Source organism: Mustela nigripes, chromosome 3, assembly GCF_022355385.1.
Source record: "Mustela nigripes isolate SB6536 chromosome 3, MUSNIG.SB6536, whole genome shotgun sequence".
NCBI lineage: Eukaryota > Metazoa > Chordata > Mammalia > Carnivora > Mustelidae > Mustela > Mustela nigripes.
Window position 1 is genome coordinate 32,784,170 of NC_081559.1, and position 14,136 is coordinate 32,798,305.

The 14,136-nt window shown below is 46.3% G+C and overlaps 1 protein-coding gene across 1 annotated transcript in view; it reads right to left on the reverse strand.

Annotated features, from left to right (window-relative positions):
- Positions 1-14,136, reverse strand: part of SERPINE2 (serpin family E member 2) — a 61,274-nt gene that overhangs the window by 13,993 nt on the left and 33,145 nt on the right. The window contains exons 2-4 of the mRNA XM_059393591.1: positions 11,530-11,810; positions 8,509-8,736; positions 2,290-2,487 (exon numbers count right to left, since the gene is read on the reverse strand). Of these exons, the coding sequence (XP_059249574.1) occupies positions 2,290-2,487; positions 8,509-8,736; positions 11,530-11,788 (685 nt within the window). The 5' untranslated portion in view covers positions 11,789-11,810. The remainder of the gene's footprint in view (positions 1-2,289; positions 2,488-8,508; positions 8,737-11,529; positions 11,811-14,136) is intronic.

Consider the following 14,136-nt stretch of genomic DNA (forward strand, 5'->3'; position numbering starts at 1 on the left):
GACAGAGAACACAAGTAGGCAGAGAGGCAGGCAGAGAGAGAGAGAGAGAGAGAGAGAGAAGCAGGCTCTGCACTGAGCAGAGAGCCCGATGTAGGGCTGGATCCCAGGACCCTGGGATCATGACCTGGGCCGAAGGCAGAGGCTTTAACCCGCTGAGCCACCCAGGTGCCCCTGAAAAGGAGTTTAATGACAGGAGTATTTACAAAGCATGGGCAGAGAACAGAGAAGCCATTCCAGATAGTATCTTGGGCTACAAACATTACCAACCGTAGGCTGGGGAGCGGGAGGGCAGCATGGTGACCCAGAGAGAACGCGCTCTTGGCCACACCCACTGACAGGAGTAGAGACCTTTCTTACAGGGGAGCGGCCGCCCTGGGGACCACAAGGAGGGCCTGGAAGTCAATGCCCCAAACCCTCTCTTCCTGCAACCCTACCACCTGCCAGTTTACCTCACAGTCAACGCAAGGGGAGGCAGGAGAGCCCCAGGGCAGCCTCCTGGGGCCTCAGAATAGGGGGGAAGAGGATAGGGAAGGGAAGGCATGACTCTCGGGAGGCGGAGAGAAGGCACCAGCTTACTGTGGTTCTATACGGTTAGAATCCTTGACAGTGAGAATGCATTTGTGCATTACTGTCTGTCATATACACACACTCTCAGACAAATCCGTTCTTAATGGAGAGGCTACCCGGATATGTAACTGCCTCTCTAGGAACACATTATATAATGAAGAAAACATGTTCCATTCCTGTAAAAACAAACATATTAGTGTTTCATGTGTCTTTCATATGGCTACAGGATCCCTGTGTTTTAATCTTTCACGACTGATATTTATTTTTCAGCAACAGAAACATACAATCATTGAAGGCCTTTCACTTTTAGCCTTTTTATTAGAACAGATAACGTGTATAAAGATTGACCTAAAATAAAACGGCTTTGCTTCGGATACAAGCTGGTGGCTTTGCTGGCGTTCCAGTGAGGTCTTCCCGGCAACACCAGCAGGGAGTAGGGAGGGCTGGGCTACCACGAGAAAGAGGGGATGACTTTTGGGCAGAAAGAGCCTTTTATTATTCTCACTTGCTGAGCATGTTATCTTCCTGCAGGGCTTTTAAATAAAAATTATCTTCTAAAAAAGAAAACATTCGAGGGAATGACAAAAATTCATCTAGAAGCTTCACGAAAGATAAGCAAGAAGGAAAGGGACTTTGTTCCTGTTCCCTTCTCGGGAGCCATTCCTTCACTTAGACAATTACGCAGATGGCGGACCCCGAGCAGCACCGGATGCTTTCAGCGACCGAATATGCAAAGGTCATACTCGGGGCCCATGTGTTCAGGTTCTGATGAGAGACACAAAGGCTAACTTACAGAGGAAAAAGATCAGTTTAAATTGGATGACAAATGCTTCCATGAAACCAGGATTAAAAAAAGAATCACCAGACTTCGTGTGTCAATGCTGTGGTAATGACAGCAGGGGCTGGTCACTGTTTCCTGGGTCGTGAAACTGACACAGGCTTGTTTTAAAAGACTTGCAGATTCAAACAAAGAAAAGTAATCATTTGAAGTAGTACCACTGTTCACATTTTATTGAACATCCTCCAAGACGTGTCTCTACAGATGGAGGAATATATAGAAAGTATTTTACGTAAATGAGATGAATCAGCATCTGCTGTTCTAGAACTTGTTTTCTGAAATCAACCGTATATTGTATCATCTTTCTACTTATGTAAATCTTAATCTATTTATCACATATGTTCCACTATACATACGTATCTGGGTTTTATTTATTTGCTAGGGTGAGAGGATCTTCAGAGCTTACGTTCCTTGGTGTGGGATCACTACGTGGGCTCCTAGGAAGTCCCCATCCCACACTTCTTCTGCCCACCACAATCGGGGTACCAACATCTCCCCCAGCCCCCACCAGAGCTACAACTGGGCTTTGTCGATCTTTGTAATGTTTGCAAATTGGTAAGTGGAAAGGAAATCAAATTTTTACTTTTATTTTTAATTTGGTAATGTAAGGTAGCTAATGATGATTTGATGAGGCTTTTGTAGGCTTAATGCCCGTTTATATTTCATATTTTATGAGCTGTCCTCTGTCTTTAAATGTCAACCTAAAAGCCTATATGTTATACATTAATACATAACCTCTATGAACAATAAAAAACTTTGCAGCTTTAAAACAAGTCCTGCCCTCCTCTCTTCTGAGCTTTTTTTTTTTTTTTAAAAAATCAGTCAGTTCTGTGCCTGGATGAAGTGAAAGTGCTGGCGGGGCGCACGGCCACGCGGACACTTACCGCATCGGAACACGGAGAGCTGGGCTAGCATGGGCACTTGATACGACTTCCCATCGGCTGCCACAAACGTACGTTTCTTCGTGTTCTCGGGTTGGAACCGTGATTTCCACAAACCCTTAAAATACACGGCATTGACCAGGACGAGTCTGGTGAGCGCACCATCGATGAGATCTGGGGAGAGCAGGCTGTCGATCATACCTAGAGGGTCGCAGAACAAGCACGGGAAGATCTCAGTATTGGCAGTCCACTGGAGGGCAAAAGGCAGTGTTGGAGCGCAGACAGTTTAAAAAAAAAAAAATGAAAAAAATTTTTAAAAGACTGAAAGGGAACTGTTTATAACACCCTTTTGGTCCTTTCTCATTTTTTTTTTTCCTCACTATAAAATGAAAGCTGAGAAATTAAAGATACAATCAGAGAATCCAAAAAGGACTTCAGACAGCCTCTATTTGAAGGTTACCAGAATTTTCATCAAAGTATTTTTATAACTGAAATGTCTGGGTGTGGCTCAGTCGATTAAGCATCTGCCTTCTGCTCAGGTCATGATCCCAGGGTCCGGGGATCGAGTCCTGCATTGAGCTCCCTGCTCAGTGGGGAGCCTGCTTCTTCCTGTCAGCCACTCTCCTTGCTTGTGCTCACACTCTCTCTGACAAATAAATAAATAAAATCTTAAAAGAAATAAAACAAAAAAGAAATTATTTTATAACTCATTGCCTGCAAACCCCATGTTTTAGAAAATCTTACTCATCTAAATAAGCTATACTTAATTAATGATGAATTTCCCTATCGCTGCTAATAACTGACAGGTGCGACTCCCAAGGAGGGTTTGCCATCAGCACGAGAGATGCAGTTGCTGTTTCAACCACCGAGTGGATTTACCCTGGGCAAAAATGAAGCTCTTTGGCCTGCGCAATTTTATCAAGGATAAATGTTTAATTTCTCTGAAGGTTTTAGAAATGTCGGGCATTTGCTTGGCATTCCTGGTACCACAAGGCCTCACAGCTACTTACTGAAGGGCTGGAACCAAAAACTGGTGTATACATTTATGAGTTAGGGATCGAGCTAGGTGTAATATTATAGAGATAAAAAGAAATGGGGTCTGTCCTAGAAGCCCTCCGGAGTTGAAGGGACATTCGCTCCACAAAATGTCAAGAATGGTCCATCTTGTTTGTGTCAGGAGTGAAGGAGCAAACAACTGTGACAGTCTCAGAACATTCTCTGAGGCCACGAAGACCTTTCTCAAATGCAACCTGTGCTTGAAGGTTTGGGTTTTCATTAAGGTTCCTTTTGCTCGGTCTTTGAAGATTCAGCTGTATATGTGTTAAACGAGGGATTACTAATACCCAAAGTGATAAAAAATTAGCTTACTAATTAGTTAAACTAAAAATTAGTTTAACTATAGCTTTTGACCCCAGCATTGAAAAAAGAAAATCATGGTGCTGTAATAGAAACGTTAAGTTGTAATTCTTTAAATGGTTAGAGTACAATCAATGGTTTCTGAAGAAGCAAGACTGCTGAATTCAGGTGTGAGGGCTTTGAGTCCCTTTAGATGATGTTCAAGAAGTTGATGTCCAATAAACAAATGTTTGCCTACGTCATGGTCCAGTCAAGACGCACACCCAGAGGTTGCCCAGACTCCAGTGTCCTCAAGAAGAGCTTCATCACTACTCCTTACTTACACAAGGGGGCACCAATGCCACCATCAGTCAAGGTCAGAAGGAAAATCCCCAAGCTTAAATGGCCATCATTCTAGGAAAGGGCAGCCCGTGTCCTGTGGGAGGAAGTCACAATTCTGTGCTTCAGCCATGGCAAATTCCTCACAGTTGGCTCCCAACAGTGGAGGTTGTGTCTTATCTTTGCTGGAAACATCACCCAATCCAACCCCTAGGTGCCTTTAAGACACAGGTCCACTCTGTATCTATAATATACTTCCTCAGACCCTCCTCCCAAACTCCCGGAAGTTTCCATAAAGCTCAACACTCAGCACCACCATTATACGTGTGGTTTTAGACCCATCTAATGTGTCTCTCTCTTCCACCTGGACCATAAACTGCACAAGAACAAGGACCCTGTCATTCACTTTCTGAAGGTCAAGTCTCTCTCTGTGTTGAGTGCACCGTCAGTGCTCAGTAAGTGTCTAAGTGTCTAAAAAGACGCTTATTGTCTCCACAGACTCCTTTTTGTTGTGGTAGATCAGGCCTCTGATTGACACTGTCAGGGTCAAGATATAATAAGGGGGATGAAGAAATAACGAGAAATGATAAAAAGAAATGCATGGTTTAGAAGCAGTGAAGCACTTGGAGGCCCTGTCATCAAGAACTACGTACAGAGCTGTGCAGTAGACATGCATTCACCTACCCACCTCCTTCCCACCCATCCATCCGACCACCACCCCACCATCCATTCTTGGATACCTACCTACCATGTGCCAAGTACTCTTCTAGGCAAGAAAATGAACATACAAAAAATGAGGCCCACCCTCAGAAAGCTATGGACAAGAGAGAGGGGGAGGTTGGCATAAATGACTTAGGAAAGTGTATGCAATAGTAATAACTACCTTGAAGCAGAAGTACTCGAAGATGCGAGGGCAAATAAGAGAGGGATCCGATCTGGTCGGTGGGGTCAGGGATGGATGGGTTCCCTGAAGTATTACTTGCCCTGATAGCTATAAAAACAGCTCACGCCAAAGTAAGTCCATCAGAGAAAGATAATTATCATATGATCTCCCTGATAGGAAGAATTTGAGAGGCATAGTGGGAGGTTTCAGGGGTAGGGAAGGAAAAAATGAAACAAGATGGGACCAGGAGGGAGACAAACCATAAGAGACTCTTAATCTCAAGAAACAAAACTGAGGGTTGTGGGGGGGGGGGGAGGGGGGGGGGGGTGGGGTTATGGACATTGGGGAGGGTATGTGATATGGTGAGTGCTGTGAAGTGTGTAAGCCTGACGATTCACAGACCTGTACCCCTGGGGCTAATAATACACTATATGTTAATTAAAAAATTGTTTAAAAATTAAAAAAAAAACCAGCTCATGCTTGTTGAACATTTATTAAGCGCTATGCACTTTGCTAAATGCTTTATGCATATTATTTACATTTCCATAAAAACCTTAATGTTGTTATAACTTTTAGTAGATGCCACTGTCGTATCTCCACTTTACAGGTGAGGACTCTGGGGCACAGGGAGGTTAGGGACCTTGCCCCAGGTTACACGGCTAGGAAGCAGCAGAACTGAGATTCAAACTTAGCACCTGTACTTTTAACTGATGATGCCGTTCCTGTGCGGGTGGGGAAATAAACAGGCATTAGCAAGGGGAGGGAGGAAGAAAGGCAAGCCCGTAGCCAGCTGTGACAGGAGAGAGCCCGGTGAGCTGGAGGGACAGGGAGGAAGCTCGCATGGCTGGAGCAAAGAGTAGGGGAAGGAGCAGCGGAGGTGGAGGTGCAGGCAGGGCAGCCCCGGCGGGGCCATCATCACCCCATCACATGGGGTCTGGCTCTCCCCCTCCGGAGGGGCAGGAAGGGGACTGGGCAGTCTTCCAAATGTGGACTGCTGGATCTCCAGGGTCCTCGTGGGCTCTGCCAGATAGGTAAGTGCCCCTCAGTGGGGCTGATCGCTCCAAGGGGGCAACATGGGACCTTGTGGGGGAGTTGTCAGCTGCGTGGCAGGTGGCCCAAGAAGCTACCTGTCCTGCGATGCTCCAAATGGTCCCACGCACTAAAGAAGTGTCCTGCTTGCTGTGCGGCTTACTCACACTAGCGTCACACTGGCTTTGCACCCCCGGAGCCCAGAACCTCGCTCTCTCCTCCATGTAAACACAAAGTTACCTGTTTGGGGGCATGTTCTTAACGTACAGGGAATTTTCTAGGTGTGTGACTGCCGGGCATATCAAGTGGAGACTCTTCTTATTTTATTCTGAAATTTACCAAGAATTTTGCACCGTTTTAGAAAAAAGTGCTTCAGAGAAAGCGGAAGGCAGCTTGTGGTTTTCGTGTTACTGGCATGACAAAGCTGCCTCCATCTGTTTTTGTAGCTGTCAGTTCACAATTATTCTAAGAATATGACGGCTTTATTATGTTCTCAGGTGCAGCTGGTGCCCAAGGGTTTACCTACTGAACTACATACATAAATTAGTTTTGTTTTTCCTTGTATTACAGTTCAGCATATACTAATTTTTAAGAATTTTGTGTACTTCGGGGGTGGCTGGGGGGGGGCTCAGTTAAGTGTCTGCCTTCAGCTTAGGTCATGATCCCAAGCTTGTGGGATTGAGTCCCACATTAGGCTCCCTGCTCATCGGGGAGCCTGTTTGTCTCTCTGCCCCCCGCCATTCGTGTGTCCATGCACTCTTTCTAATAAATAAATAAAATCTTTAAGAATTGAAAAAATTTTTTAAAAAGAATAAAAATTTTGTGTACATGTGCACAGGTTACGTGAGCCATGAATTTCACTTCAGGACGGCAGAGCGAGTAGTAAAATCTTTGTTTATAAAATCTTATAAAATATAATCTTATAAAATCTTACAAAAAGATTATAAAAGATAATCTTATAAAATATAATTATATTATAATCTTATAAAATATAAAATCTTTGTTTATAAAGACGGGAGTGGGCCTGTAGGATTGAAAAGCATGCCCAAGTCTTACCACACTCCCCCCTTCCCCAGAGGCAGTAAGCAACCGAGTCAGTGTGTGTCCAGGCAGTTTGAGTGTTGTCACGTGCACACAAGCATGACTGACTATTCCCAGCACACTGGGAAAGAAGGCTAGCAGGGAGCATTGACATACCACCGTCAACCAGCCATCTAGCTCTGAGCACCAGGGACCTCTGTTCTTAGGCCTCTAGGCCCAGAAAGAACCACTAAACCCTTCACACTTGCAGGTCTCCTGATCGTTCTGTGGTTTTAGGAAGGAAGCCCAGATCGCGCTGTCCAGGACCCTGTGGAGAAGGAATGCCGTTCTGGCTCCCTTCTGCCCTCCCTGGCCCTCCTGGTCCACCTCTGCACTAGTCTGCCACATGCTCTTGGACACTTGCGTCTACAAGTCTGCTGGAGGGTCGGGGGGCGGAGGCAGACTGAGCGAGCACGCGTTTCCATGCAGAAAGCCAGGCCCCCTCCTTCAGAGATTCGATACAGGAGGGGTCCAGGGATCTGCATTCAGAACAAATGCCCTGGATAATCCTGATGCAGGCGCCCCCGGAACCACGCTTGGAAACACACAACCCGAAAAGCCAGTTTCCTCATGTTCTGTCCTTGGGTCCCAATGGAGTCTTTGGGTCTCTTCTTGTGCCCTAAACTCAACCTCCTACAAAACAAGTTTCCCGGGTCTATATCTGCAGTCTTCCCTTTCCTCCATTGTTCTGGACCCATCCGTAGTCCAGAACATTTCCACATAGACCTCCAGTTTACAAATTAACAGGTTTTAAAACACCCACGTTAGACATCTCCTCGGTCTAACGAGAAGAGAAAGGCGTGTAAACGCGTAATCACGAAGCGGCGTGGAAAGCGCCGTCATAGAGTCATAGAGGGGCACAGACCACGCATAATCACATGCCCATTGTAAGCCCAGAGGAGGCACCTCCTTCCCCGAGGGGATGCCAGCAAGAAGGAAGGAAAGCAAGGAGGGAGACCGATCCCGAATCTCGCAGGGGGAAAGGGGCAGGCGCAGAGGCGCATGTGGGAAGGACTGAGCAGCTGAACCTTCAGAGCGGGCCTGGGCCTCCAGGGAGGAGATGTAGCGAGGGCGGGGAAGAGTCAGCGCGGCTGAATTCTACTCTGTTGCCAGGGCCGCAGGGGGAATAGTCCGGAACAGCACAGGGAGTGGTGGTGGCAAGAAAAGGGAAGGAAGGGCGCCTGGGTGGCTCAGTTAGTTAAGCGACAGCCTTTGCCTCAGGTCATGATCCTGGAGTCCGGGGACTGAGTCCCGCATCGGGCTCCCTGCTCAGCAGGGAGTCTGCTTCTCCCTCTGACCTCTCTTCCCTCATGCTCATGCTCTCTCTCTCAAATAAATAAATAAAATCTTTTTAAAAAATTAAAAAATGAATAAATAAAAAATAAATTTTAAAAAAGGGGAAGGAATATGGACGGAGTCATGAAACCTCCTTGAGTCCAGGCCTTTCACCATGGAATGGCCATGGGACCCATTAGAACCTCAGAGTCCCCCTCGTGTTTCCATTCACAAAATACAAGATAGTACAAAACCGTGCCCGGGGAACCAGGGCCACTCACCCCTGGTTTCGTTCTTAACCCACATGTTGATGGAATCACAGGCGGAGGCTGGATCCTCAAAGCTCACGTTCTGGACTTCACACTGAAACACGTCTTTGTTCCGGGTGACAAAAGGCACCTCCATCTTGAAGCCGTTCTTCACGAACACTGCATTGGCCACGGTCACAAGGTCCTTATTCTTCTTGGAGCTGATGGCCTTGTTGATCTTCTTTAACACTTTACCGACTCCTAGAGGAGAAATGGAAAGATGCAGCAATATTTTAGCGAGAATTCAGAAAAGCTATATATTTTTTTAAAATATCTTTCTTAGGATGGCAAATCAGAACAGTATAGACGAGGTAAGCGTGAGAGAGACCAAGTGTTGTGCTTCCTCAGTGGCCTTGTGTTAAGAAGGCGGAAGGGGGTAAATGGTAAAATTAAGTAAAATTATTAGTAGTTCTTAAAAATCTGTGGTGCTTTTAGCACCAAAACAGGATATTCAAGGCACGTCAACATCTTCCCCACATAGAACTCTTCCTCCTGGGAAACTTTCTTGGTGCCAGGTCACTAGGAACACTGGCAAGTGCTTTCTTACATAGTCATGGTGGAATAAATCCAAGGAATCTTCCTAATTCATTCTTTTTCTTTCTTAACGATCTTTGGTGCTCTTTCCTGCCAAAGATTTAACACTGCGATTTCTTTTTTTTTCTATTTTGGAAAAAAAAAATGAATAAAATGAGCATTAGAAAGACCATAAAAAATTACCAGGTGCCGCCATCCAAGAACAGTGTGATTTTTACCTGATCTCAAGCTCAAAAAGCACGGGGATTAATTTTATGGCACTGTAGCTTTATTTTACACGAGCCATTCATACATGCTCCATTTGGTTTTAGAACATGAAGAGGAAAATAAATTGTAAGGATGAAATGTGTTTCTGTAGTGAGCTTGAATTGCAGATTCTTGGGTTCCTCGCTTGGGGTCCTTTCAAAATGACACTGTCCTAAAACAGCCTGCAGGGGTCACGGTGATGGTCTCCTGGAGAGTCGACCTGGCACACACCGTGCATGTCCCTTCTCCAGACCCATTCAATAAGGGCACGGTGAGCTGGCCATGGGGCCCAGGGAGGTGACCCTTTGGCCCTTTGTTTGGCTTCTCATGACCCCACTTTCATGCTGTCCTGTGGGGCAGGTCCCCTTTATCAGTAATGGAACAGCAGAGGCCAAGACCCAGCACCTGTCCCTTTTGGCCACACCATCTCCTCCTCCACATGCCTTGGTCTCCCGCCAGGGAAAGAGTGGCGTAGTTCTTCCTCCCCTGCCCCAGACAGTTCTGCCTCTGCCCTCAGTAAGAGCATCGCTATCCTGAGTTCTCAGAGAAGGCCTGAGAAGCCACCTGGGCTCCCCTGAGCTCCCTGCAGCCCCATTCCACAACACAACGGCCAATAACTCAGGAGAACATAGGGGCAGGGGAAGGAAGCCACCCAAAGGCAACACTGCCAAAAATTTTAGAAATATCGCTTTGCATGAGTGTGGCTCAGTGTGAAACAAGAGTCCAGTTGCTGAGCTGGAACCGTACTGGCTGACAGGGTCTGGATGGCGCTGGGAAGGGCTGTAAATCCTAGCAGTGATTCACTGTCAAGCTACAAATCACCAACTGTTTTCCGAGCGTCCAGGCAAGGGGCAGAACGGTGTGTTCAAGTACGGAGTCCTTCCACGCTTCTGACGGGTGATCCAACTGCAGACTCATGTGAAACTGAAGGCCGTGTAAACAGAGTGCGATGCTTATGCATTTGGTTGGCAGCTTGGGAGGTGACACTGAACACAGCCACTGAAGGGCATGGAGCGAGGCACAGAGTTCTTGAACCCCTGCCCGCCCCTCTCATCTTCCTCTTCCAGCCGAAGGCATCAATGCAGTCAAGATTCTTAGAACTTTATGAGGCTAGCAGGAGTGGAGGAACATGGAAAGAGCAAGTCCCTCATTTTCAAAAAAAGCAGCAAAGACTCAAGAGGTGCAGAGGAACTTGCCAGGCCCACAGTGCTCAAGGTTCTTCTCCCTCAGCACGGCCCACGCACAAGAGGCCGGTCGGTGCAAGGTGGGTGCTGGGGGACGAAACCTGACCTAGAGCCACGAGGCACCAGTGCTAGGAGATGGGGACTTTGAAGTGTATGCAGATCATTCAAAACAACAATTCAAACCTTCTCCGTTGGGCCTGACTTCAAAAAAAGAAAAAAATTTTTTTTAGCTTTTTATTTTGAAATAATGATAGATTCACAGGAAGTTGCAAAACAATATACAGGGTGGCCCCCTGTGCCTTTTGCTCGGTTTCCCCAGTGGTAACACTGTGTAGGACTACAGCACACGACCTGGAGACTGCCACTGGTACAGTTCACAGTACTCAAAGACAATGCATGCCTTTTACAGGGATTCGTGTGTGTGTGTGCGTGTGTGTGCATACGCGTGTCTCTCTGCACTTTTCTCACCTACACAGATTCATGTGGTGACCAGCATAGTTAAGATACAGGACGGAGGGGCATCTGGGTGGCTCAGTCAGTTAAGCATCTGCCTTCACCTCAGGTCATGATCCCGGAGTCCCAGGATCGAGTCCCACATCGGACTCCCTGGCTCAGGAGGGGTTTGCTTCTCCCCCCCCCTCAAGTAAATAAATAAAGTTAAAAAAAAAAAAAAAACTTGAAAAAAAAAAAAAAAGACACAGGATGGAGGCTCCCCTGTGTTGCCGTCCATGGCCACACCCACCCACCCAACTCCCCAGTTCCCAACTTTAAAAAAAGTGTGTTCACAACCATGATGCACCACGGAGGTGGGGCAGATGGGAAGCTTTCTTTTTAGAGATGAGTGAGGGGGTGTAGCAAGACCAAGTGACTGACCCAAAGCTCCAAGGCTATAGAACAGAGCCCAGAATCCAGGCCTCCTGACTTCCAGGACAGCCACGTTGGTCCTGGGTGCCAGGACGGCACCAGAGAGAACCCTCCAGAAGCAGAACTCGCCCCAGGCCCCGGCGGCCAGAGCCCACAGGGCACGCACCATTCACGCTGTATCTCATCACCGTGGTGAGCTGCTTCTTGGTCCTGCCATCAGCTCCCAGCTGAAGCATCCCCAGGATGGACGCAATCCCGTGGGGGGACACGACCACGTTGTCATGAGGCCGGGATCTGACGATCTGATTGAAAACCTGGATTCCTGTGTTGGAGCCCAGTTCCTCCAGAGACAGGGGGTTGAACTGGGAGCACACATTGGGCAACGTCACTGTGGCCACAAGGAAGAAAGGAAAATGCCAATTCATGGTTCCTTTCGGCAAGGGCGACCTGAAAAAGCAGATTAAAAAAAAAAAAATGTGAATTCTTCATGAACACCTTTGCGGGGACTACTTTATATTCAATCTAGGTATGATTCACTGTACTCAGTATAACTGAGTGTCCTGTTAATTTATTTAAAATAGAATAGCATAGATTAAATCAGTTTTTGCCATATTTTGTTAGGGGGCTGGGTGAGGAAGAGGAAGGGACCCTCCATGTAGTAGGCTCCCAACTACACGCCAGACCCCATTCAAACTTAACAACTACCCTTCATCCAACGGAAGTAGTATTTATGGAGAACTAGGGTGTGCCAGGCCTTTTTCGAAGCGCTGGGCATACAACTATAAATAGATGGGCAAGACCCCTGCCTTCCTGTAACAGAGTTTACACTGTAGAAGGGAGACAGAAAATCAGCCAGTCAGCAATAAAGTAACTTCAGGGAGGGATCAAGGCCACGGCGATAGAACACTGTGCCTTCAAATGAAGGACAAGGCAGGGACGTGAGGAAGAGCAGGTCAGGGAAGACATCCCGGCCATGGGAACACGGGATGAGTCCTGAATGACAAAGAAGCATCCCCCCACCCCCCAGCATGTGGCCACCAAGGAGGGAGTTGGGGGAGGACATGAAGAGGAAGAAGGGCCCAGACCCCTAAGGCCCAGATACCCCAGTGTATATGGTCCTTGGATTTTCTTCTAAGGGTCACAAGAAACCACAGGAAGGTTTTTAAAAAAAAAAAAAAAAGAGAGTGAATCCCTCGGGTCGCTATGACTATCTTAAAACCTGTTGTCCTCAATTTTTTTTTTTTTTTTATTATAAGCACATTACTTTCTTAATTGAGGGCTTGTTAATTAAAATAAACTTAAATGGTATCCTTAAATCTACACTAGGGCAGAACAATTGGTCAATTTGTCAATTGTGAGAATGGTACTTCTCAATTACAGTGATTTGTCTGAAATATGCTTTCTTCCTTGATTACCACTTACTGAGCTTCCTTTGGCTGTGACAAGTAAGAGGTAGGAAATTTACATGTATTTACAGAAAAGCAAATACTTTCATTAAATAAGAGCTTAAAGGAGGCAGTCAGCAAAACAAAAGCAGAATTCCTGACAGGGCTAATTTGGTTCCTCCCTTGGAGACCCGAACTTTGCGAAGCACAAGTTCCCAGAGGAGTGCGCATGTACAAGTGGGAGACCCATAGTGTCTTCAAAGAAAACGAAAGAGGGGAGCCTCTTAGGAAATGGGGGACCCAGAGTCCAGGGAAAGTAGGTGTCTGTGCTCCAAAGAAAAGGGTACCAGGAGCATTAGGTAAAATTGGCTTTCCTTGTCTTTACCTTTCTATGCATCTGTCCTGCTTCCCACTCCAGGTCATAGTAGAGGTTCAATAAATACATGTGGGATTAAGCCTGATGGCTTATATATTTTCGGTTTTTGTTAATTATTTTTTAACTGCATCAAAATAATGTTTATTGAGCGTGGCAGAGAAAGTGATTGAGTTTAGTCCTCAGCTGCACAGTGAGCTTCAAACATTTTCAGTGCAGAGTCCCCCACTGCGCCCCCCCACCCCACCCCAGGGCCACAAGGCGTATCACTAAGACCATCATTCAAGGTAATGTTGCAATTTTCTCATATGTTGTGAAACAACCACATTTAAAAAAAAAATTCAGAACATACAGAGCTTCTCCAGGACTTACTTGTCAAATCATTAATTGTGTTAAGACAGTCTGTCTAAATTCAAAACATGCAAGTGACCTACATACGCTCCTACTTGGGGCTTTCCCCTATGGCCAGCGTGGCCTATTTTGACTTTGGCACCTAGGACTGTCTCTAATACCATGACAATCCCCTGAGTTTCTTTCAGTCTCCTGGACATTGGAGAGCTTCCAAAGGCTGACTGTGAAGGCTTTACTCATTTCATCTAAAAATTAGCCTTCCTTCCCTCTGGAAATAAATTTCCTCTTTAAAACTTACTATGCCACAAAGCCATAAGTCTAAAACAATGTGCACAATCTTTGTTACAAATGGTCAAGTCCGGTCACAAGTGCCAGCTCTTCATCAATCTGAATTGTTGATTCTCGCATTAGAGTCCATTCCGACAGTATCCCGTATGCCTGCTCTCTACTCCCCAAGCCTCCCAAAGCAATCCTCCTGGATTAGCAACTGTTTGAATAAAATATTTGAATGTGCACACTCAGAAAGGACATCAAACTGGTTTTGCCTCTGATTGCTTCAAGCTGATACACCCACATGCTAAAAGTTTGTGTAGACAACTATGAAAGAGGCAGAGGGGATCAGCAAGAGAAACATTTAACAGTGCCAACCTCTCAGAGTCAGCAA